Source organism: Talpa occidentalis, unplaced genomic scaffold (genome assembly GCF_014898055.3).
Source record: "Talpa occidentalis isolate TD23 unplaced genomic scaffold, MPIMG_talOcc4v2.1 talOcc4.5, whole genome shotgun sequence".
Classification (NCBI taxonomy): domain Eukaryota; kingdom Metazoa; phylum Chordata; class Mammalia; order Eulipotyphla; family Talpidae; genus Talpa; species Talpa occidentalis.
In genome coordinates this window covers 65,640,727-65,667,891 of record NW_023604861.1, presented here as the reverse complement: position 1 = coordinate 65,667,891, position 27,165 = coordinate 65,640,727, and the positions used below count along the sequence as shown (strand labels likewise).

Genomic DNA, 27,165 nt, shown 5'->3' with positions numbered 1-27,165 from the left:
TGCTCCCCGCTTTGGCTCTGGTGAACTCTCTCACCCTACCGCACTTCTGACTGTACCCAGTGCTTGTATAAATAAATAAATCTTTTTTTTTAAAGTGCAAAAATGTTTATTTAAAAAAAAAAAAAAGACCTGAGTGAGTTTGGGCTTAAACTAGTTAATGTTAAAATATTAATAATTTTAATGTATGGCAAAGGTATTTTGGTAAAGTCCTTATATTTTAGAGATGAAAACTGAAATATTTTTTGAAAATCATATGAAGTTAGAGATTGATACAAAATAATAACAGAAAGTTTATTTAAAAAAGCTGTGTGTTCATAATTGTTACACTTTGGTGATGAGCACATAGTAGTGCACTTTTGCATGTTTAGAACCTTCCAAAATAAAGACTTTTCACTATCAGTAAATGGTAAAAATCTGTCAAGAGGAAATGATGGGTTTATCAAGATTTTAATTTGGTAGCATATATTTTAAAAAGAGATAAAGTAAAATAACTAACAAAAACTTAACATTCATTTCTTAAAATATAAGTATTATCTTCAATAACTACATTTAATCACCTGTAAGAGGTAAAGCAGAGTAATAGTTTAACAAACATCACAAATTCAGAAAATTACAAAATTACTTCTGCATAAAGCGAAATCTAAAGAATTATAAATATGTATCTTCTTGCTGACAATATAAAATTATTTTAGTTCACCAGCATTTTACTTACATTTTCCATATAGTTTGGCTTAAAGCCCTCTTGTTGTCTCCTCAGTTCCTCCTGTTCTCTATGTCGGATCATTTCTTCCTCACGACGACGATGCTCTTCCTCATGCCTGAAAGATTTTGTAATAAAAATTTCAATGTGGCTGATAAGTAAGCTATAATCTGTTATTTTATTTCAGGTAAAACAAAATGATTTATACAAGTTACATTATGACAAATATAGAAACAATGATAAGCTTACTAGATTATCTCCACTCTTCTATCGCTTCTATTTTGCTCTAACCTTTTAACAAATAATCAAAAATCAAAGTAAATTAACTAGGGTGATTCAAACAAAGTAACAACATATTATGACTACGGTAGTTATGTGGTTATAGCCAAGAAACTGAGAATCCAAATCTCAATTCCTATTAGTACAGAAAGAAAAGCCTAGGACATATCACTGGTAGAGCAAAGTGGTTAAACACATGCAAAACCATCCCAAGATAAACCAGTCCATAGAACCATGCTGCTTAGACAATTCTACAATGTTGGAAAGAAGTTTTAACAAGCCCTTTGTCTCCCATTTCAGCAAACCAGAGGACATCCCCTGGAGCAGGTGTAATAAGTAGCACTTATTTTTTGTAAATTAAGTCTTAGAGGACAATCACTTATTGTCTGTGGCTACCTTCAGGCTTGAGCAGTGTTGAGTAATTAGGACAGAACTGAAGACGTGCAAGGTTTAGTTACTATTTAGCTCTTTCCCAGGAAAAGTTTACCAAGCTCTGCCCTAGAGGTACATTCAAGGAAATAAAAAAAAAGAAACACGTGCATGTGCACACACACAAAGCAAACATTACCTTTCTATTAAAGGGTTACTATTAAATTAGTAGTTATAGTTCAAGTAAACCTATAAAATAATATTGAAATAATAGAATTGTGTATATTTTGTAATTAGTTCTTCATTAACAAAATTTCATAGATCTGAGGCATCCAGTGAGAGAAAGGGAGGCAGGGGGTGAAGAGGGAGGAGGGGAGGTAGGCAGGGAGGGCACAATGGACTGTGGTGGAGGACAACAGGGGCTTTGGTGGTGGGAGAGCTACAGTGACCTCACCTGAGGGGAGACATCCTAAACTGTCAAAATAGTAACAAAGATATGAAACAATAATTCATAAATAAATTTCATTCAGTTTAGCTGTAAAAAAAAAATTGAAGTAATAGAATCACAATTATATTGGCATTTAAACCAATGCAATTTCAAATATACACGCTCTCCACCCGAAGAAAAAATTTAAATAGTTAAGACTATATAAAGTTGCTGTCCCATCAGTGTCTCATTTTCCAGATTATTCTCTCTTATTTTTCAAGTTTTCCAACAGCTTTATTGAGTTATGTCCATTATCTTGCAACAATCACCACCAACTGGTGAATATATTGATCACCAAGAGTTTCCTCAGGGTCCCTTATGATCTTTCTCCCATCCCTGCCCTTCCCCCAGGCAACCAATGATGGTTTGTATCACTACAGATTTGCATTTATGTTATATAATGAATTACACAATATCTACTCCTTTGTTTATCTAACTTCTTTCATTTAATGAAATTATTTTGAAATTCATCTTTTCCAGGTTACTCTCAAAACATCTTTCTACAGTAAATGCAATGCAGAAATTTCCATGGTTTTTGGTTTGTTGTTGTTGCTGTTGTTTTACATTTTAAAAGACAGGTTTATTAGGGGGGAAAAAGGAAGAAGAGAGACAGCTGCCTAGAAAACAATGGGCAGAGAGAAGCTCTTGCTCCTTTGCAAAGGGAAAATTTATAAAAATATTACAGGCCAGTAGGAGAGATGCATAATACTGGAATTTCAAGATATTTTGTTGTAGTTTATTAGACAACAGTCCCCCTCAACACAATTTCACAAATTACAAGATACATGACTTCTTGTACAGCCAGCAAAAAAAACTGGTTGAGGGCCTCCCTGGTGGCGCAAGGGTTTGGGATGTGGCCTATGAAGCTGTCTGCAGCCACTGTAGCACGAGTTTGAACCTCAGCCAGGAGTAACCCACATGGTAACCCACATGCCTCACCCGCTGCTCCCTTCACCAGTGTATTTCGGTCAATCTGCCTGTTCTGTTCCCCACTCTGTCTCTGGTGAATCCTCTCACCCTCCACACCTCTGGCCTGTATCCCAGTTCTTGTATGCATGAATAAATCTTCAAAAAAAATAACCTGGTTGTAAGGACTTCATGTCAGACCACAGGCAAATAAGACAACATTCCTATGGGGCTGCAACCCAAATCTGGACTATTGTGGGAGTTCTGCGTAAGTCCTCACAATACAACTCTATTTACATTCAAGTAAATTGAATATTCGAGTAAATTAATCCAATTCTTGTACATTAATACACTCAAAAATATTACATTTATGGGCCTCCCTAGTGGCACAAGGGGTTAAGCACCGCACTATGAAGCAATCCACAGCCTCTGCAGCATGAGTTTGATTCGCAGCATGAGTTTGATTCCCGGCCTGAGAGAGAAACCCACCTGGCAAAAGCACACCTCTCGAGACTGTCTCACCCTCTCCTCCCCTCAGCAGTGTTTCAGTTAGTCTATCTGTTCTGCTCCCCACTCTGTCTCTAATGAATCCTCTCGCCCCCCACCATCTCTGGCCTGTACCCCAGCTCTTGTATGCATAAATAAATCTTTAAAAAAATATATATTACATTTAAGAAAAATTTACATTCACATATTGCTGAAAATATACATAGGTACAGATTAAAGTTCATTTTTTTTAAAGATTTATTTATTTATTTATACAAGCACTGGGTACAGCCAGAAGCGCGGGAGGATGAGAGGATTCACCAGAGCCAGAGCGGGGAGCAGAACAGGCAGACTGACGAAGTACACTGCTGAGGGGAGCAGCGGGTACGGCAGGAGAGGTCTGTGCGCCATGTGGGACCCTCGCCAGCGGCCAGGGATCTAACTGGTGCTGCAGAGGCTGTGGGCAGCGTCGCAGCCCAGAGCTCAACTGCTGCACCACCGGGGAGGCCCAAAAGTTCATTTATTTTAAATGCTCTAAGGCCAAATATACCTTTAAAGTGAGTTTTTGTAATTTTAAAAAGGATCACTGCATTATTATTATATCCCAAGTAGGATCTGGGGCGTGACCCCAAATTCAACCACATTAGTATTCCTGCAGTAAGATAAACATTCACATCTGTGGAAATGAAGATTTGGTATGACAACAACATAAGTGAAGATCAAACTTTGCCATACAACAGACTCACATCAGATTCTGATGCTAAATGCTATAAGAAAAAGCTTTAATGATTTTCAGCATTTTTTGGTTTTCAGAAATGTAACAATGACTTGCTTGGGGGTCAACTTAGAGCACGTACTATAATTTTAAATGTGCAAATCTATTTTCAATAAACTAAACAGAAATATCTACACAAGCGGGCCTCCCCTAGTGGCACAGCAGTTGAGCGCTGGGCTGCGAAGCTGCCTGCAGACTCTGCAGCACCAGTTCTATCGCCGGCAAGGGTCCCACATGGCACGACAGACCTCTCCTGTCTCGCCCGCTGCTCCCCTCAGTAGTGTATTTCGTCAGTCTGCCTGTTCTGTTCCCTGCTCTGGCTCTGGTAAATTCTCTCACCCTCCCGCACTTCTGATTGTACCCAGTGCTTGTATAAATAAACAAATAATAAATAAATCTTTAAAAAAAAGAAATATCTACACAAGTGTGCAAGGTATATGTACACACTATGGTATTAGTTGTTGAAGATCTTTTAATCAGCTATAAAGAGGAACAACTGTGGTTCACTGATGCCAATGAACACAATACAGATGTTACAAAAGGTAGATATATGAAAGACTAAGGTACAGCTATCAAAAAAGCAAAAGAATGGTGTTCCCATTACTGCTTTTAAACATCATTTATATAAGCAGAGAAGAAGGTATAAAGTTTATATCACACTGGGAATAATTTAAGGAACAGGAACACTGCCCTTTACATTTTATATATGTGTCATGTGAGTTCATTTTAAACATACTATCACATTTTATCAAGCACTTTACACAAAATCTAAAGTGAACTTCTATGAACTACAAGAGCTATTAAAAGCTTTTTGGTGATAAAATGTGAATGGATTTACAAATCAATAGGGAAAAAGATAGTAAAATGGTAAGATAACTTTAAACTCTTTTCCCCCTTCCATTGCTTTATAAATTCCATACTTTCTACTTTGCTTTAAATTAAGTTCTGATTAAACCAAACCAACAATTCCATACACTAAATTTATGAACAGCATATAGGAATTTATTTAACATCATTTGCAGAACTCTGAAAAAACTGAGATTTGAAGCACTAAGCAACACTATGACTAGTAGATTAAAAAGTCCATCAATTGACAGATGGATAAAGAAAATGTGGTGTACTGATACAATGCAGCTCTGCCAATTACAACAACATAGACCTAGAATATTATGCTTAGTGAAATAAACCAGCAGAGAAAGAAAAACATTGTATGATTTCACTCATTCTGGTATATAGATAAACTAAGTAAAAAAAAGAACTAAAATTTTAACATATATTTTAATCAAAAACAAAATGTCCTGCTGTACTTTGTTCTTATTTCATAACATCTATAGAATAATTTGTCCAATGACAAAAAGAGGGAAAGAATGTGTGAAAGGGTAGGAGTGTGAGTAGGAGAGTAGTGAAAGGAACGTAAAAATAAATGACCAAACAAAACAAATGAACAAGTTACAGCTTGAACCAGTTCATCGCCCCTCATCCTGGTCTTCCTTCTGCACAACTCCAGTCTCTGAAGATTTAAGTAACTCATGAAAAACTAAGTTGGGCCTCCCTGGTGGGGGCAAGGAGTTAAGATGCAGCCTTATGAGGCAATCCGCAGCTACTGCAACAGGAGTTTGATCCCCAGCCAAGGAGCTACCCACACAGCGCAGACCTCTCCTGGCTTGCCCGCTGCTTACCTCAACAGCGTATTTCAGTAGATCTGCCTGTTCTGTTCCCCACTCTGTCTCTGATGAATCCTCTTGCCCCCACACCTCTGGCCTGTATCCTAATTCTTGTATGCATAAATAACTAAATCTTTTTTAAAAAACTAATTTATTTGTAGCACTGAAAGGAAAATCAGAAAGTGTGTGCTCTAAGTAAATGATTAAATTTCTCTCAAAATATAGCTTCCAAAGACAGTTTTTTCTATTTTCCCACTAAAATAAAAACAAACAGGCAGGGCCTCCCTGGTGGCACAAGGGGTTAAGACTCAGCCCTAGGAAGCTCTCAGCAGCCACTTCAGCACGAGTTTGATCCCTGGCCAGGGAGCTATCCACATGGTGCAGCAGACCTCTCCTAGCTTGCCTACTGCTCCCCTCAGCAGTATATTTCAGTAGATCTGCCTGTTCTACTCCCCGCTCTGTCTGTGGTGAATCCTCTCACCCTCCTGAACCTCAGGCCTATACCCCAGTTTTTGTATGCATAAATAAATCTTTTAAAAAAAAAATCTAAAAAAAAAAACAAACAGAAAGGCAAAATCTAAACTATCTGGCTTAAAAGCTTAGATGGTAGCAGACTCTTCAGTTTTACTGCTATAGCTTTATTTGCTTTGTCATGTAAGTAGAGTATAATTGACAATTGTTAGTAAGGTCTTAGACACAACATTCACACACACACACCCCCTTTCTCCATAACATGCTGGAAAACTACTCAATTTTAAGACAAGTTGTTCACATTTTCTGAGTCAAGATTCTTTTTTTTTTTTTAATACAAGAGCTGGGGTACAGGCCAGAGGCGCGGGAGGGTGAGAGGATTCACCAGAGACAGAGCAGGGAGCAAAACAGGCAGACAACTGAAATACTGCTGAGGGGAACAGTGGGCCAGATAGGAGAGGTCTGCTGTGCCGTGTGGGATTCTTGCCAGCCGGCCGAGATCGAACCCCGTGCTGCAGAGGCTGCAGACAGCTTCACGGTGCAGCGCTCAACTGCCTGTGCCACCAGGGAGGCCCTCCCAGTCAAGATTCTTAAAGTTACTTTCAAATGAAACTTCTTAGGCATGAGGCACAGGTTAAGATTGTAAAAATTTTCATCACTGCCTAGTTCCATTAGAATACATTAAGCATATTACCAGTCAAATTACCACCAAATTGTTGAGATAGTTTTACTTAGTCCCTGGGTATTAAATATTAGTGAAAAAACATAATGAAAAATTATCATGCACACAGAATATTTAACAAACAACCAAAATCTGAATACTAGATGTGCTCATTATTACTGAAGCCTTCTTGGTGGTTAGGACTATGCAATATAAATATACATATTAACCCTCACATATATACCTATCTATATTCTCTATCTACCTAAATTAAATACATTGATACCTCCAACCCCAATTCAATGCCTTAGGATTCATTTTAATTTTAGCCTTTCTCTTACAATGATAATATTGGGTCTCCTTACCTACATATACTAATTTAAACTGCTCGCCTAGGGACAGCCCTGGTGGTGTAGGGGGGTAAGTCTCAGCAATATGAAGCTATGGGCAGCCACTGCAGCAAGAGTTTGATCCTCCAGGGAGCTAACTCCCATGGCCCAGCAGACCTCTCCTGTCTTGCTCTGCTGCTCCCCTCAGCAGTGTATTGCAGTCAATCCTCCTGTTCTGCTCCCACTCTCTCTGGTGAATCCTCTCAACCCCCTGCACCTCTGGCATAAACCCCAGCTCTTGTATGCATAAATAAATAAAAAACTGCTCACCTAAAATTAATTTTATACATTATTTTCCATAAAAATCAGCTCAAAGAGGAAAGGAGAAAAGTATATACATAATATCATTGTGAGAAACACAATTACTAACAATTTTACAGAATTTATATATACTTCTTTCTCATTAACTTGTCATTCAGTCAATAAATATACTGTTTTCCAGTAATTTAGATTCCTTCCTTTTTAGAAAAAAGATTTGTTTAGTTATGCATACAAGAGCTGGGGTGCAGGCCAGAGGTAAGGAAGGTGAGAGGATTCACCAGAGACAGAGTGGGGAGCAGAACAGGCAGATCTACTGAAATACACTGCTGAGGGAAGCAGCGGGCAAGGCAGGGGCAGTGTGCTGCACCATGTGGGTCACCTCCCTGGTCAGGGATAGAACTGGTACTGCAGTGGCTGCGTATAGCTTCATAGTGCTGAGACTTAACCCCCTGCACCACCATGGAGACCCTTAAGTTCCTTACTTACTTTCTCATTTCTTTTGGTGTGATGTTATATATATACTTTTTTAAAGATTTGTTTGTTTATGCATGCAAGTGCTGGGGTACAGGCCAGAGATGTGGGAGGTGAGAGGATTCATCAGAGAAAGAGCGGAAAAAGAACAGGCAGACTGAATGAAATACACTGCTGAGGGGAGCAGCGGCCGAGATAGGAGAGGTCTGCTTCACCATGTGGGTTGCTCTCTGGCAGGTCAGGGATCGAACTTGTGGTGCAGAGGCTGCAGACTGCTTCACAGTGAGGTGCTTAACCCCTTGCACCACCAGGTGAGAGTAAAGCGTGGGTGCAATTCTTAAAATCCTGGCTATCAAATAGAAATACAGGAGGAGAAGGCTAGAGCTCAAATAGGGTTTTATGTTAGGACAGAGGAGGTTTTCTTTTCTTTGTAAAATGAGGGGGGCGAAAATAAGATCCCTAATATAGCAATTCATGTGGAGAGTTGTGTACAATGTGATTCTCAAAATATAGGATGCAAAAGAATAACCTGGAAGATTTATTAAAGCACAGGTGACTGGGCCCTACTTCTCCAGTTTCTGATTCAGAGAAGCTCCAGAGGGAGATTTGATAGTTTCTAACAGTTCTCCAGGTTATGTTAATGATGCCTGTCCAAGGACCCTAATTTGAGAATAAGTAGGTTAGTGTAAAATCAGAGTTTAAATCCAAGAAACAAATATATGCAGACACTGATACAAATCAGATATAAAGACAAAGTTGGAAAAAATACACCAAATTTTATGGAATACTATCTATCCCTAGAAATGTGAAGAAATTTTACTTTCTCAGCTTATTTCCCATGAGCACTTTGCTTCTAAGTCTGCTTACCCACAGATTTGTTTATAACGTATCCTAATTAATTTGAGTTTTAAAACTTTCAAAAGTAACTTTATCCCATTATAGTTCACAAATATTGCTTATATATCTTGAACCAACCAATCGCCCAAACTCCCTTACTTAACCTAAAAGATTTTCAGTTGACTAACACAGTGCTATTTATATGTACTGAGAATTTCTGTCCCTATATGCTCCCCTTTTAGTATGGATTGATTCTGTCAGAAATCTTTTTTAAACAAAATATCAGAAGCACAAAGATGCATAGCCATTCACAATTTCTCCATCTCTGAAAAAACTGTCCAGCAAATTATAGTGCATTCTTGTAATTTATGTGCAATAATGCTTACCCCTTCATATCATAAGTTCAGTATATACAATGTGTCCATAACCAGCTGGAAAATCATGAAAAAATTACAACTATGGAGTTATTCCCTACATGTAGACAAAAATGGATAGTTTTGTGGCTTTTTTCCCTGTATTTTCCAACTTCCATAACTTTTTTATAACACAGTGGGGAATTAAAGACACACAATGAAAAGCACATATATTCACGTTACAGTATTTTACCTCAACTGTATTTGCTTCCGTTTTTGCAGCTCTTGGTTTCTGAGTTCTTCTAAGCGTCTGAGTTCTTCCTGACGCCTCATTAGATCTATGAAGTATTAATTACACATTAATATTTTAGCTTCCTTTTTTGTATTTTTAAACCAATAAGCAGATTCTCCATTGCTACACACATAGTTAGTAACTTATACTCATTTACCTAGCTTCTCATTTTGTCTTATTTTATGATGAAAGACTATAAACTGTAATCAAGTTAACATCTTTTGTAGCCTGTTTCTCCATGTCATGAAGAGAATAATAATCATCTTATTTTAAAAATTAACGTGGATAGAAACTGTTTTAACATCAGCTCTGGAATACAGTGAAAACAGAATGGTGCTATATGAACTCATTTTCTTTTCTATTCCTTTAAAACAAATCTGCATTTGTTTCACCAGCAAGCACAAAGCAGAAGGGAGACATCAGCAAAGAAAGGGCACTTAAGAATCAAAATAGACAAATAATAGGAGTAATGAGAGAGCACTGAATTAAAACCCTACGATTGTCCCTCCCAACACAATATGTACAGGATTCCTTCAACACTGTCAATGTACTCTAGAAAGCAGCCAGAATTCTTGAAAAGGGGAAAAAGCTGAATAAATTGAATAATTTCTGCTTACCCCAATAAATAAAGCATTCTACATAAGTTAAACACTCTACTTTGTGTTATTTAAGTGGCTTATAAAAAGGATATTACATAAAACATAAATGAGTCAGTGGAGAGAAAAAAAAAAAAGAGCATGGATGTTAAAAATTTAAGTAACCTACTGTATGAACCTCTGAGGAAACAGAGCTAGACTTAGTACTTAATGGTCTTGTTTAGAAAGTTATTTTAAACAAGAACATTCCTGCCAATCCTTGTAACTGTCATCAAGAACAGGGTTTCCGGAATAGGAGAGATTAAAATAATGAACAGTATATTTGCTTTGCACATTTGAGAAGTCAGTAAAAACTTTCCGGGAGTTGAAAGTCTTTGTATTTTTCCAAATTATGTGAGCATGTAAGAATAGATTTATTTAAAAACACTGGAATATTCTGGGAACTACAATTATTTGCTTTTATTTTTCTTTCACCATATTATCTGAAAGTTCCAAGATGAACAAAAATTATCTCAAATGTTTCTTAATAAACAGCTATGGTTAACATTTTATATCCCAATGATCTTAATAAATCCTAACAAGGCAGACATCATAACCCTAACAAGGTATATTTAACCTTCCCATTTGACATACTGAAAAGAATTATATCTAATTAAATCAAAGAAAAAACAGATAAATTATAAATGGGCTCTAGTCATCCAGCTACTACACAGTTCAAGTGGGATACACAGCCAAATCTCAAAAGTTCTTTCCAAAGTGCCAGTATCCCTAGGAAGTTTCACCTAGGAAACTTAAGGGAAAACAAACAAAAAAAACATATTTTGGAACTCTGCTCAGTAAACTCTGTTTTGGTAAATGGGGCTGAGTTTTCTCAACTGGAATGTTATCCAAATCACCCGGTCCCTACTATACATACCATACTTCTCTTAATTAAAAACAATCAAACATGACTACAGTGATTTCAATCTTTATAACAATAAATTGTAAACCTTTACTACTCAGAATTAAGTATCTTTTCACCACAGACCAATTAAATTAAAATCTCTTGGGATGCAGAGAGAACATCAACATATTTTTTTGAAGCTCCCCTAAAATGAATCCATTGTGCAACCAATATTAATAAAAACACAACTGTCATATAAGTAATGTAGCTAGAGAAACCCAGTAAAGACCAAAAATATATTTTTTCAGAAAGTCATGATGCATTTTTGCTTGAAAAACATAGGAAAAAAGTTATGACTTTTTCAGCAACCTAGTGTTACTTACATTCCTAAGAGAAAATGCTTCTGTAAGACAAATTATGCAAAGTGTCCTTTCACTTATTATTCAAGAAAAATCAATCCAGTGTATCTTAATTTTATCATGGTTTTGTAGGTAAACGGGAATTACCATATATAATAACATGAAGATGTATATTATTTTTTTCCATGAAGAGAACATGAATTTTTATTTCCTGAGAATTGTATTTCCCCCTTTTAACCATTGCCAGTTGAGAAAGCTCTTTAAACCTCACCTATTTCCTCACCTCTAACACTGATATAATCAGTACAAGGGATCTGACAATCACATTATCAGATAAGCAGTAAATGTGCTGTTCGGGAGTGCTACCAAAACTGTCATTGTATGTTCACTAGATTATCTCTTTTTAAATTGCCAAAGTTCCTGAAATTTCACTAAAGCTTATAAATTTATACATTTCTATGGTAGTATCCTTTTGAGGGAAAAATTACCAAATATATATAGAGGTACTGTTATCCTTTGACTCCATAGTATCACACTCGTAGGGATTTTTCTTTCTTTTCTTTTTTTTTTTAAATAATAAATTTTATTTTTGTATTCCCCCATACAATTGCAAACCCCCCATTCTGACCCCAATCCCTCCCCTCCTGCCCTCCACCCCCCAAAAAGTGTCTCTGGTTCATAGTTTTTTGTTGATTTTGATTTTCACTTTCTTATAGTTATTCTCGTAGGGATTTTTCTTAAAAAATAACCCAAAGGTACTATAGCCATGGAGATATTAACTCCATTACCAATTATTAGTAGACCAAGAAACATTTTAAAATGCTTACATATCAAAGTTAATGATAAAAATGAAACTTTATACTACAATTTCAATACACCATTAAAAGGATGGGTTACACAGCAAAAGAGAATAGAGAACAATATAGATAAATTTAAAATTTGACTTGAGAGGCTGTGAGGAAGTGTTTTCTCTATATCCTTCAAGTCTGAAAACAGAATATTCTCTGATCTAACAAGTCTGCTTTATAGATGTACAATGGAATCTACAGAATGAAAGAGTTTATCTAGTCCCAAGGAAAAGCTGAAGTATTATGGTGTACAAGATCAATCTTGGAAACAAGAATGGACAGATGGAAAGATAAAATAAATATCTGAAAATTCTCTCAACTTTATTTATTTTTTTAAATTTATTTATTTGGGGCCTCCCTGGGGGCTGCTGAAGGGGTAAGTCTCAAGTATGAACCTATATGCAGCCACTGCAGCCCGAGTTCAATCCCCAGCCAGGAAGCTGACCTACATGGCGTAGCAGACCTCCCCTGGCTCAACCCTTATCCCCTCAGCAGTGTATTTCAGTCAAACTGTCTGTTCTGCTCCCCACTGTCTCTAGTGAATCCTCTCACTCAGATCTGTACCCCAGTTTTTGTACACATAAATAAATGAATCTTTAAAAAAAATTCAAAGCTAGAAGACAATGAAACATGCTATCAAATACTTAAGAAAGGAAAGGGTGAGCAAACAATAAGATTAATGTCCAACAGAGGGACAAGTCAATAAAACTGCAAATTAAAATATACTAGGAAAAATTTATAAATACACATCATGGTGATTATTTTGCAATGTATACAAAAATTAATATAAGGTTGTGTGTCTAATACACTCCAATTTTAAAACAAGATGGGAGAGGAAGAACATGAAGCTTATACCATTCAACTGACAGTTTAAAGTACAAGGATCACAAATATTTTAGAACACATAAGAATGTAACAAATGTTGGGGGGGCTCCCTGGTGGCCCAAGGGGTTAAGACGCAACCTATGAAGCTCACCACAGCCACTGCAGCACGAGTTCAATCTCCAACCAGGGAGATACCCACATGGCGCAGCAGACCTCTCCTGACTTGCCCGCTGCTCCCCTCAGCAGTGTATTTCGGTCGATCGATGTGTTCTCTTCCCCACTCTGTCTCTAGTGAATCCTCTCAACCCCCACAACTCTGGCCTGTACCCCAGTTCTTTTATGTATAAATAAATATTTTTCAAAAAATTTTAAAAAAAGAATGCAACAAATGTTTCTGTGAACTCTTTAAAGAAATCATGAGGAGGGTATCCCTGATGGCACAAGGGGTTAAGCACCGCACTATGAAGCAATCCACAGCCTCTGCAGCATGAGTTCAATCCCTGGACAGGGAGAAACCCACATGGCGAGGCAGACCTCTCCTGTCTTGCCCGCTGCTCCCCTCAGCAGTGTATTTCAGTCAGTCTGCCTGTTCTGTTCCCCACTCTGTCTCTGGTGGATCCTCTCACCCCCCACATCTCTGGCCTGTACCCCAGTTCTTGTATGCATAAATAAATCTTTAAAAAAAAATAAAGACATCATGAGGCACATCCAATAATCAAATGATGAACAGAAAAGTTATGACAACCTATTTACAATAGGGTTAAGATTTAAGCACATAGGAGGATTTTGGTTAAAGAAATAACAACAGGGTATCAAAGATATTTGCATTTCCATATTCATAATAGCAAAGATATGGAAACAACCTAAGTGTCCATCAATGGAGGGACAGAGATGGTCAAATAATACAATGGAATATTATTCAGTATCATGAAAAGCAGAAAATACTGTTGTTTGTGACACTGGATGGGCCTTGAGGGCATTATGCTCAGTGAAACAGGTCAGAGAAAAACATAAGCTGTATACTATCACTTCTATGTGGAATCTAAAAAAAAAAAAATAACCTCACAAAAAAGGAGTGAAAAAGTGGACATAGAAGAAATAAGCTTAATAAAGGAGCACAAATTTTCTACTGCAAGAATAAGATCTGAGAGGCTAAGCTAATGTACAACATAGTGACAACAGTTGCTAACACTTTCATATAACTGAATTTGCCGAGTACATCTTAAATGATCTTACAAGAAAAAGATGTTTAAACTTAAAAGAAGAAACATTAAGTCAATGTCATCAATCGAGACAAATCAGAAGCAAAATAAATAATTCACTGAGAGGAAAGCAAAGGAGCACGAACTGATACCCTTATTTCCTTGGTTTATTTCTTGGTTAATCAGAACACAAAAGATATCATTTAAAAGAAATATACTTCTATTACTTGATACATACATAATAAAAAAATTAAAAATCCCGTAATGGAATAGGACAGAGTAATAGCAAAATGCAAGGCAGTTAATATTTAATGAGAATTATATACAAGTTACTGTAACAAAGGTAACAAAAACAAACATGAAGAAAATTCAGGAACTCTTTCCTAGACTAATGATCAAAAACAGATGGAGAAGGAAACAACCTATAAATGCAATAGAACTAGTAAGGACTAAACAAATTTAAGCAAAGTATAAATTAAACAACTTTTTAAAAAATCCTTTTGAGTCTAATAAGAATCAGTATTTACAAAAATCTGTGACGATGTATGGCAAAAATATTCACTGCACTCATTAGTGTAGAGGAACTATACTAGTTATACCCATTTAACAGAATAAGGGAGAGGTTTACTGTACAACAGTAAGGTGCAAAAATAAATAGGATTTTCTAAAGTTTTAAATACACACACTCATCTACTGATATAAGCTACAATTTTTTTTTTTGCTTTAAAAGATACAAAAAACTAAAAATACAGAAGAAACTGATTCTTCTAAGAAAACACAAAGTTGGGTCAGGTGAGGACACACTATTTCTATACTATTTGATATTTAACCTACTTTCACACATCCATTAGAGCAACCCCTGTGTTTCTCTGAGCCACAGAACTGAGATTACTAAGTCTTTCCCCCATCTAAACACACCCTTAGAAAATCTGGATGAAATATAGAATTGTAGAAAAGAAATAAAGTTGTAATTCTTTTTTCAATTTTAACAAACTAACGCTTGAACAAATTTACCACCTTTAAATTTTTGCTTAGGAGTAGAAAACACTAAGTGAAGTGGTTTTTTGTTTTTTTTAAAGATTTATCTTATTTATGCATACAAGAACTGGGATGTAGGCCTGAGGTGTGGGGGTGAAGAGGATTTGCCATAGACAGTGGGGAGCAGAACAGGTGGAGCTACTTTAACCCCTGTAACACCAGGGAGGCCCAGCAATGTGTTTTTAATAAGGGTTATAAATAAACACACAAACGTAAAGCTTGTAGTGCAAAATCACTTTGCTTCAAAAATCAAAATGTTCTTGTGGTGAGGCTAAGTTTTTTAAAAGTTCACTTTAAAGAACTACTGACTCTAGCATAAATATAAAGCACGGTTTAGAGGAGGCCATGGTTAGATGTCAGGTCCAGAAAAGAGGTCACTACAGAAACCAAGAGCTGCATCAGTGGTGCCTTAATCAATGAGGCCAGTCAAGAGAAGGTAAACAAACGTCTCTAAAAAACAAAAACAGGGCCTCCCTGGTGGCGCAGCGGTTGAGCACTGGGTTGCGAAGCTGCCCAGAGCCTCTGCAGCGCCGGCTCGATCCCCGGCCATGGGCAAGGGTCCTACATGGCGCGCAGACCTCTCCTGCCGCCCGCTACTCCCCTCAACAGTGTACTTCTTCAGTCTGCCTGCTCTGCTCTCCCCACTGGCTCTGGTGAATTCTCTCACCCTCCCACGCTTCGAACTGTACCTAGTGCTTGTATAAATAAATAAATAAATATTTTTTTAAGAAGTGAAACAAAAAACAAAACAAAACAAAACAAAAAAAAACAACAAGGGCCTCCCTGGTGGTGCAGGGATTAAAGTCTCAGTTCTATCAAGCTACTCCCCATCCCCCACCAGGGACCTAATCCACATGACACAGCAGACCTTTTCTGTCTCATCCTGCCACTACCACAACAGTAGATTTCAGTAGATCCGCCTGTTCTACTCCCCACACTGTCTCTGATGAAGCCTCTCACCTCTAGCACCTTTGGCCTACACCCCAGTTCTTATATGCATAAAAACAAATCTTAAAAAAGGGACCTCTCTGATGGCACAAGGGGTTAAGACGCAACCTATGCAGCTATCCGCAGCCACTGCAGCACAAGTTCAATCCCCGGCCAGGGGAGCTACCCACATGGTGCAGCAGACCTCTCCTGACTCACCCACTGCTCCCCTCAGCAGTGTACTTCAGTCAATCTGCCTGTTCTGTTCCCCACTCTGTCTCTGGTGAATCCTCTCATCCCCACACCTCTGGCCTGTATCCCAGTTCTTGCATGCATAAATAAATCTTTAAAAAAAAAAAAAAAAAAAAAAGAAAGGTAAAACTATCTGCAGATAGTGAGAAAGATGAGTAATAAGAACCATGAAAAATTACCTGGAGAATTAATACAAGAGAAAAAATGATAAAGTATACAGATGGATATAAAAAGAAACCTAGGCTAAGGAAAAGGGCTCAGAAGTGAGCTTTTGAAATACATTTAAGCATCTTGTCATGTGGCTACTTGTTTGACCAGAGAATACAACAGTAAATTAGCACCTGTGATGATGGCTCTTACTAGCCATAATGTGTAATATTTCAACATGTAATAATCATCTTTTATAGCCAGCATTTGTCCTAATTCTTCTTTCCACCAAACAAAATCTGTTATGTGACTTTATGCTGTATCTACCAATACTTCTCCAACGTGCTTTTCTTTATGCCAACAAAATAATGTATTTGCTACTGGTAAAATTTTAACAAACTTAATTACCTCCAACAATACTACTTAGGTAAGGAGAAGTGTGCTTCTAATATACCAAATTCTGTCTCTAAACTCTTAGCTGGCAAGTTAAACAGTATCAATGGAAAATTAAAATGAACCAATGGGGGGGATAAATCTACATGAAAACTCATTTTTACCTTGCCTCATTAGCATTAATTGGTGTTCATGTCTAGCTGCTTCCATTTCTGCCTCCAGTTTCTCTTTGGCTTCTCTGATGTTTCTATCAACCTGCTCACGTTGCTGCTTTTCCATTTCATCAAGAGCCTTCCATCGAGATGCATACTCAAATTCAAATGTCCCAGGCTGAGCAAAACGTGGCGGCTGTTCTCTTTCCCTAAGTTTACATTTTAAAATATACAGGAATGTGTGTTTAAAAAATAGTAACAAGAAGGAAAAAAAACAATAATTATGCTTTAGTGAGTACTTACAATGTTCATGGTACTATGTCAGGCAAGTATGTGAATGATCTCATGACAAAATTATGATGCAAGTTTTAACAAGCCTGAGTTTAAGAAACTGCCCAAGGATGCCCACCTAAGTAATGGAATGGAGTCAAACCTAGACAATCTGATGCTACAACCCACACATCCCTAATTATCACTTAAAAAGGTTCTGATTTTTACTCAACAAATTTATGAAAGACAGCCTGGAATGTATTAATCAAATGTGCCCTAAGTAAATAGTATAGAATCAAGTATTTTCCGCCCTCTAAAATGAACTTTTAGAGAAAGTACTAAAAGCAATTAGAGTTTATCGAATGCTGTGTGCCAGGATAATTGGCTAGACCAAAAAGTAAAGGTCTAACTTACTATAACTGGACCACTTCCTTTACTAGATCATAAACTCAAGGAGGACATGAAATGTTAATTGCTACACCTCAAGTTATCTATTGTATTGGCACATTGTATACATTTATTGTTTGGATTAATGACTACATGATGAACAATGTTTTTTTTAAATAAATGCCTATGAATATACCTGAAATTAAAAGAAATTCAATTATGGTTGCCTATCACAGCTTCTATAAACAGTATTGGTAGGAACACAACCCCTAATTCACCAATAAAAGCAGAGATGCCTTACAATCATAAACTAATTTGAAGTGGGGCAGAAATCAGTGGGTAATACAAAGCTGTGAAATAATGGGGTAGTTTGTCACAAAAGGAAAGCTGTAGTAACAAGTAGCAGCTTCAAATTATATGAGGAAAATCAGTCATGACCTAGTTATTCCATATCTAAAAATCAAGTTTGATTTTTTTTTTTTTTCTTTTTAACGCACTGACTGGGCAAAAGAGGACTCACTAATTTTCCTGAAAAAAATTATCAGTCAGTAGTACCTAAGTCAGACATTGACTGTAATCATGATTTTTTTTAAATTTTAAATTTTCTCCCAGGGGAAACACTATTGAATCAATATGGATTTGGAAATTAGAAAATGAATTTGAATAAAACTGGGAATATAGCCAGATCTTTTTAAGACTTCGTGGGACAGCTAAATCACTACATAAACAAATATTGCCTACAAATTGTACTTCTTTCTTCCCTTGCTTCCAGGACACACTCTGCTGGTTGTTCCACTTACTCTAATGATCGCTCACACTCTCAGTCTTTGCTGATTCCCCTGATTTTCCCAACTTCTTCTATATATTGGAATATCCCAAGGTTCAGTCCCTCAACCTAGTTCTCTTTGACATTAACTCTAGACCAGACAGCTCATCTGAATCCCAGGTGCAAATCCAACTGCTTAATTGACATCTCTACCCAGATGTTCAAAAGTCATCTCAAACTAAACACATGCAGAATAGGGGTCCTGATTTTCCTTCCCCAAATATATTCCTCCTACTGCATTCCCACATCAGTCACTAGGCAATTTCTATACTTCCATACGCTTAGGTCAAAAATCTTGCAATTATCCTTTTCACACTCTGTTCTATATCCTCATATCCATCAGCAAAACCCAGTCTATTTTCAAACTATATCCAGCATCTGTCCACTTCTCATCTCACCACTATGACTACTCCATGTCAGTGGTCCTAACTTATCTTCCCAATAATACCAGTGGCTCTTTACAAACTACTGGAAAAACTACAGCAAGAATGTTCCTTTTAAACTTAAGTCAACATTCAGGTACTTCCTCTCAGCAGCCTACAAGATCCAATAGTTTTCACTTCTCCTAGCAGGTCCTATCTCTATCTCATCCCTACTATTACACTTTCCAACCTTACTCACTATGCTCCAGCTAAACTGGATTTACTGTTGTGAGTACATGCCAGACAAGAGACCTCCTTCAGCGTGCTTTTATTTATACTACTCCTTCCTTTGCTGAGATGACTATTCTCTATTCCACCTCTGATGGCTGCATTTTTCCTCCCCGCTTCTTCGAGATATTAATCACATGTGACCTTCTTAGGTAAGCTCCCCTAACTATCTGTATAAAAGAGCCTCACTCCTCTGCTCCCCAACACCCACTTTTAGCTGTCTTTCACCATAATTGTTTTACTTATTTTAGTTTTTTTACCCTTCCTATCTACATGTGTCATGAATTTCTGGTCAATTTTGTTCATCAATACATCTCTAGGCATACAACAAGCACTCATATTTGTCATTTAAATCAACTACAAAGAAAAATATTCAACTGCACTAAAATCAAAGAATGCTAATTAAAATAACTTGCATAAAATACCATTGTGAACAGACGATCAAATCTTTTTTTTTAAAATGGAAGGGTTTTTTTTTTTTGAAGATTTATTTATTTTTATACAAGAACTAGGGAGGGTGAGGGGATTCACCAGAGACAGAGAGGTGAGCAAAACAGGCAGACGGACCGAAGGCTCTGCTGAGGGAAGCAGCAGGCGAGACAGGAGAGGTCTGCCGTACCATGTGGGAATCTCCCTGGCTGGCTAGGAATCGAACCCGCACCGCAGAGGCTGCGGACAGCTTCACTGAGCTCAACCTGCTGCGCCACCAGAGAGGCCCAACGATCAAATCTTCAAATCCTAACATCCATTATTTGATCAGGATGATTAAAAAAATAAACTTTTATACATGCTGTAAGTATAAACTAGTATATTTCTATAGAGCCATTACTAGTATTAATCAATTTTAATATGCACACCCTTTGATCTAAGCCTTTATACCACACTTGAGTAGGTTTCTTAACAATAGTGTCTCTCACTAATTAATAATGTTTTATAGTCTTTGTCTCATTGTTTAGTTATCTCCACTATTATAAAATTAAGCATCCTGAAAGCAAAGACAGTTTGAAGTTGCACTGCCAGCACCTTGAACAGTGTCTGGACAAAGCTACTCCAATATTTTTAAATATTTTATTTATTATAGTGATTGGTTAAATAAAAAAAAGCAAGGGGTTAAGCACAGCACTATGAAGCTATCCACAGCCTCTGCAGCATGAGGTCAATGCCCAGCCGCTACCCACATGGCACGGCAGACCTCTCCTGTCTCACCCGCTGTTCCCCTCAGCAGTGTATTTCAATCAGTCTGCCTGTTCTGTTCCCTACTCTGTCTCTAAGGTGAATCCTCTCACCCCCCACCTCTGGACTGTACCCCAGTTCTTGTATGCATAAATAAATAAGTCTTAAAAAAAAAAAAAGCATTTGCAACACAGTGAAAAGGCAAGTGAAAAAGCTACTAATAAACAACATCTTGAAAATAGACCACTTTAATAGACCATTTTTTTCTTTTTTCTCTAAGGAGTTCTTATCTTGTGCCAGTTTATTTAACTAGGACTTTCCTTACTCTATTCCCCAAAGCCTCCTCTTAACTTATAATACCCCTAAACATAACTAGACTTTATTGCTTCTCTAACATATTACTGACCTCCTCCTATATGCCCACCTTGCCCCAGGCATAGACTCTCCTAAGCAAAATTGTTTCCCCATGCAAAAAAGGAAACTAGCCGTTTGTGTAGACCAGTCCACTCTCATTAACCAGGACTACACAAAAAGGAACACTTTATAATCCCAGTATTTGATAACATATGAAGTAATACCCTTCACAGAACATAACTGCCTTTAATTAATAAAATCTTACTTATGATATTGTTGAGTTTTCTGCATTAGCTTCTCTGGCAAGCCATCTTCATCATCAAACTGCTCCATAGGCTCCACAATAACTGGACGAGGCGTTCTAGATATGGAAAAAGGTTAGTGAGAATTAGTATAGGTGAATTAACATCCTCCTAGAAGTTTTTTAGGTATTAACTTATAATAAATACACCCCTGCCAAGGTATATATTTGAATAGTTTTATAATTATAACTCCGTGGTATATAATTGCAAATTTTCTCTCCACAAAAATGCCTAAGAAGGTATCATTATTCATAAATTCCATCATTTTTTGCTGTAACAGACACAGGTGAACAAAATCAAAGTCAAGATTTATTTATACATATAAGAACTGGGATGTAGGCCAGAGGTGGTGGGGGTGAGAGGACTCACCAGAGACAGTGTGGGGAGCAGAATAGGCGAGACAGGAGAGGTTTGCTGAGCCATGGGATTAGCTCCCTGACAAGGGATCGAACTCATGCTGCAGTGGGTGGCAATAGACTTCAACGCCTGCACCACCAGAGAGGCCCTGGACACTTATTTAGACAACAGTTTATTTAAGACGATGGAAAAGTAAATCAACTCTGAATTCCATAACCATTGTAGTTAAGTTTTACAAAGTATGCTCAAAAGGAGTATGTAACTTATGTTTTATGTATGTGGGATCATCATCCCATGTCCCACACCTTAACCTCCCATCCCTCACATCCTTGCTTACCTAGCAGCCTTTCTAACTTTAACCCACTTATTTTCTAACAGAGTTTCTAACAAGACTTCTAATCTTGTTCAGAAGTCTTTCTACCACCTAAAATGATACCAACCAGCCAAACAAAAGGAAAGGAGCAGGAGAAGACAACACATTTGAGGAGGAAGTTGGGGGAGAAGGGGTGAGACAAGAAGAGTGGGTGATGAAAGATATGACCTGCCAATCCATATTGCTTGCTTTAATCTTTTCCCTAGTAAAAGAGGAAGTGGAGCTCATTGGGAAAAGACAAAGAAATTAAGTAGAAAATATACTATGTTAAAATTATCCTTGTTTTCAGTCTCTCAACAGGCACAAGATAAAATCTATTTATGTTGCCTTCTGAACACAGATGCTTCAGAGAGAAACAACACACACTATTAACTTTTGAGGTGTTAACAGAAGAGATGAAGAGGCTTCCTAGATTCCAGAAACTTCCCTTTACAACAAATAAATGAACCTCCAGAGATCAACAGACTTTAAATCCTAAATTGCAGAGGAAGGAAAGAAAATATGATCATTTAAAAGTGATTTCCGCAGGGCCTCCCCTGGTGGCGCAGCGGTTGAGCGCTGGGCTGCAAAGCTGCCCACAGCCTCTGCAGTGCCGGTTAGATCCCCGGCCGCTGGCGAGGGTCCCACAAGGTGCGACAGACCTCTCCTGCCGCGCCCTGCTCCCCTCAGCAGTGTATTTTGTCAGTCTGCCTGTTCTGTTCCCTGCTCTGGCTCTGGTGAATTCTCTCACCCTCCCTCGCTTCTGACTGTACCCAGTGCTTGTATAAACAAACAAACACACAAACACACAAACAGCTAAATAAATAGCTAAATAAACAAATGGCTGTAATCCCTGGAGGAAGTGAAACTCACAAAATCATCTTTAAATAAAAATTTTTTTAAAAAAAAGGATTCCTGCAGAAAGAAAACCAAAACAAACCCTTGAAACCTGACTGCAAAAGTGAGGTAACCAAAAAGAGAGGATGGGGCATATGAAAGCAAGAAAGAAGTGGTTGCCCAGTGGGCTATGTTGGAGGATTATTGGTGCTTTGCTAGTGGATATGGTATGTTAAGATACATCTGTAGAGGTGTAAACATACAGTGTTGTAAACTGAAGTTACTTCAATAAAAATTTAATTTTAAAAAAAGTGATTCCTAGGCTACTGGAGACATTTAAGAGGAAAATAGGGGGCTCCCTAGTGGCACAAGGAGTTAAGTCTAAGCACTGTGAAGCTATTAGCAATTCTCAGCCAGGGAGCTAACACACATGGCCCAGCAGACCTCTCCTGTCTTGCTGCTCCCCTCAGCAGTGTATTTTAATCAATCTGCTTGTTCTGCTCCCCACTCTGTCTCTGGTGAATCCTCTCACCCTCTGGCACCTCTGGCCTATACCCCAGCTCTAGTATGCATTAATAAACAAAAGTTTTTTTTTTTTAAAAGAAAAAACAATTAAAAGCAGGTATAGAATATCCTGGAGTAAGAGAGAATAAGAAACCTCATCAGATAAACTGAGAGAGAGCCCAAAAGAAAATGGACTTATAGATTCAATGTCCAGGGTGAGATCTCATATCTATAACAACAGAAGTGTAACAAAGAATGAATAAACACAGACTCTCAAGGGGTACATGCAACCCAGTGAGGTACAAGGAAGCAGCTTGAGTTGTGGTAATTCTAAAAGGAAGAACCAAAGGTGCCCAGGATGAAAAATGAAGGTGATACACTGCATGGTTCACCACTGGAAGCCATGGCAGGACCACAAATCTTAAAATTGTAATAGGGCCAGATAAGAACTGAATCTGAGCAGAGAACAAAGACAGAAACTCAAAATCCCATTCAATATCACAAGTCTACCTAACCAAAGAGAAAAATCAGGAGACCCAGGAAGGAAAATGTACTAAGTAGATAATTTATCACTCAGAAGATGACAGAATTACTTGGAATTAACAAGATTAATTTTATGACATAAAGGAAGATGAACAAAATTAGAGAATATGACGCCTCTGTATACTGTCAAATAATGCCAAGGATTACAACTATAATTTTTCAAGTTTAAACAAATGAATACAGGTCACTAGACTCCTATACGTTGGGGGGGGGGGGGGAAGAGGGATAATTCCCTGGAAACTTAAAAAATGTCACTCAATATATAATGGCACAAAATATTTTAGATTTATATATTTACCATAAGTGTTAACCTTGCCAATTGGTATGCATTTAAGGCTTCCACAACTTCTATAATGATACAGTAATTAAGGTATTTATGACTGACCTTTCCTCACTCATTCAAATAGCTCTTTAGAAAATAAAAATCAGAGGCCTCCCCGGTGGCACAGGGGTTATAAGACACAACCTATGAGGCTGTCTGCAGCCACTGAAGCACAAGTTCAATATCCGGCCAGGGAGCTACCCACATGGCGCAGCAGACCTCTCCTGACTCGCGTGCTGCTCCCCTCAGCAGTGTATTTCGGTCAGTCGGCCTGTTCTGCTCCCCACTCTGTCTCTGGTGAATCCTCTCATCCCCTCACACCTCTGGCCTGTAACCCAGTTCGTCTTTGCATAAATAAATCTTTTAAAAAAAATCACTAGGATCTTATTGTTATCTTTGATTTTAAAAATCCATCAGCCTATCTTTCTGTGTCTGTCTCTTTCTCCTATGGTTGAATTAATTTCCCTGGTAAACACTGTGTTGTCTCAATGAGTTTCTGGAAGAATTAATCAAGTCCTACCTGACTCTGATAAGGACTTTCAGAAGATTACACTTAATTCACCAACCCAAGTGCATTTTTCCTTCATTGTAATAAATCTTAACTGTGGGATTTGAATCCTTCCAGTGAACCCCCAAATACAGGAGTAATCATGGAGCCCCCGTGACAACCAATAAATGCACTAATCAAATAAAACTTCTGCTGACATTCATTTTTATTTCCAATCTTTTTTTTTTTTGGGGGGGGGGGAAGATTTATTTATTGGGCCTCCCTGTTGGTGCAAGGGGTTGAGCACCGTGTTATGAAGCAGTCTGCAGCCTCTGCAGCATGAGTTCGGTCCCTGACCAGCCAGGGAGAAACCCACATGGGTAGGCAGACCTTGCCTGTCTTGCTCGCTGCTCCCCTCAGCAGTGTATTTCAGTCAGTCTGCCTGTTCTGTTCCCCACTCTTTCTCTGGTGGATCCTCTCACCACCAAGGGCCCTCCCCCCCACACACACATAAATATCTCTGGCCTGTGCCCCAGCTCTTGCATGTATAAATATATAAATCTTTTTTAAAAATTTATTTATATATACAAGAACTGGGGTACAGGCCAGAGATTGGGGGGGGCAGGATTCACCAGAGAGAGTGGGGAACAGAACAGGTAGATTGACCGAAATACACTGCTGAGGGGAGCAGCGGGTGAGTCAGGAGAGGTCTGCTGCACCATGTGGGTAGCACCCTGGCCGCGAATCAAACTCATGCTGCAGTGGCTGCGAACCGCTTCATAGGTTGCGTCTTAACCCCTTGCACCACCAGGGAGGCCCTATTTCCAGTCTTTTTTCCCTCATCAATTCTTTAACACAATAGTTGGGTTACAGCATATCTAGTTATTTTTTTAACTTGTTAAATTAATGATTTATAAAAGTCCTCCCCTGGTGGCACAGGCCGTTGAGCACAGCACTGTGAAGCTGTCCACAGCCTGCAGCCCCGGTTCCATCCCGGCCAGGTGACGAGGGTCCCACATGGCGCGCAGATCTCTCCTGTAGCACCCGCTGCTCCCCTCAGCAGTGTATTTCGTCAGTCTACCTATTCTGTTCCCCGCTCTGTCTCTGGTGAATCCTCTCACCCTCCCATGCATCTAGCCTGTCCCCTCGTTCTTGTATAAAATAAATAGTTAAATCTTTTTAAAAAAAAGAAGTTCACATGGCTTTACTTTTATTGGGAGTTTTTACATCTTTCTCAATACAATAATTTTTTTTTTTTAAGTTTTAGTTTGTCTTTAATTACCATTTTAAAAAAAACCTAAGTACCTGTCACTCTTCAAAATTATCAAAGCCACAAACGTTCAGTTTTGAGTTAAAGAAATACAACTTAAGAGTCAGAGGAAACCTGGCTAATGGAAACAATAAATTACTTATTTTCCCCCCAAAAAGAAAAAATTAAAGGGACAAATAATTAGCAAATAAACTAATTCTGCACAAATGAAGGATTTGAGAAACATAAAACAAACAGAAAAAATGTTAATTTAAGGATTTAACAATTAATCTAGCACTTCTGAATCCTTGACTTCCAAATATATTCTGGGTTACCAAAGTTCAATTAGTTTAGATACTATTTATGCTTTTCTCAAGGAAACTGTGGAATAAATTTGCCCCACAAAAAATCTGTACCCAGGAAAGGGAATGACCAAACATTTATGTACCATGTTTGTCACAAGGTTAATCACCTAGCAAAAAAAGGGGAAAACAACTAAACATCTAGTAATGTCTAATGTCCAATAAAGGAAGTTACATTGGCATAACTGCAATGAAATATGATGTAGCATTTTTATTGATGGGAGCAAAAATTCACACTACTGTAGGGAAAATTTTGTAAGAAAATAACAAATAAATCCCAAAGGAAATAAAACAGTTATGTATAAGAAAAATAAAGAAATGTCTTTGAGTCTTCTCTCCTACAAAGCTAAAAAACAATTAATGGTATAAACCGCAAAAGCCTACAAGGAAACAAACCCAATCTGAAGCACATTCTGAAAAATTATGCTAAACTCTTTAAAATGGGGGGCTCCCTGGAGGCACAGGGGTTAAGACGCAACCTATGAAGCTGTCCGCAGCCACTGCAGCACAAGATCGATCCCTGGCCAAGGAGCTACCCACATGGCACAGCAGACCTCTCCTGACTCACCCACTGCTCCTCTCGGCAGTGTACTTCAGTCTGCCTGTTCTGTTCCCCACTCTGTCTCTGGTGAATCCTCTCACCCGCCACACCTCTGGTCCAGTTCTTGCATGCATAAATAAATCAATCTTTAAAAAAATAATACAAAATAAGCTCTTCAAAAGGTCGAGATACCATTTTGTCATTTGGGGAATTACTCCAAATAACAGGAAATTAAAGACATAATTGAATGCAGTGTATGGTCATTGAATACTACACTGAACAAAAACAAGTAAAAAGATATCATTTGCATTAACATGAAAAGGACCTAATTCTAAATGAAATGGAAACACACATTTTTCTGCTTCTACAAAAGCAACCAACATCATTTTTAGGGTTATCAGGTGGAAAATGGCAAAACCAGACCACTATACCTTCATTTAACTTAACCTGTAATGAGCTTTTAAAAAAGAAAGCTTAGGGCCTCCCCGGTGGCGCAGCGGTTGAGCGCTGGGTTGCGAGGCTGCCCGCTGCCTCTGCGGCGCCGGTTCGATTCCCGGCTGCTCCCCGGCCACCGGAGGAGGGTCCTACATGGCGTGCAGACCTCTCCTGCCGCCCGCTGCTCCCCT

General features: G+C 38.1%; 1 protein-coding gene across 1 annotated transcript in view; it reads right to left on the bottom strand.

The window, feature by feature from the left end:
* PSPC1 (paraspeckle component 1) overlaps window positions 1-27,165 on the bottom strand; it is a 73,306-nt gene that overhangs the window by 30,463 nt on the left and 15,678 nt on the right. Inside the window, exons 3-6 of the mRNA XM_037527378.2 lie at window positions 20,949-21,044; window positions 17,036-17,232; window positions 9,363-9,447; window positions 713-818 (exon numbers count right to left, since the gene is read on the bottom strand). Coding sequence (XP_037383275.1) covers window positions 713-818; window positions 9,363-9,447; window positions 17,036-17,232; window positions 20,949-21,044 — 484 coding nt within the window. The remainder of the gene's footprint in view (window positions 1-712; window positions 819-9,362; window positions 9,448-17,035; window positions 17,233-20,948; window positions 21,045-27,165) is intronic.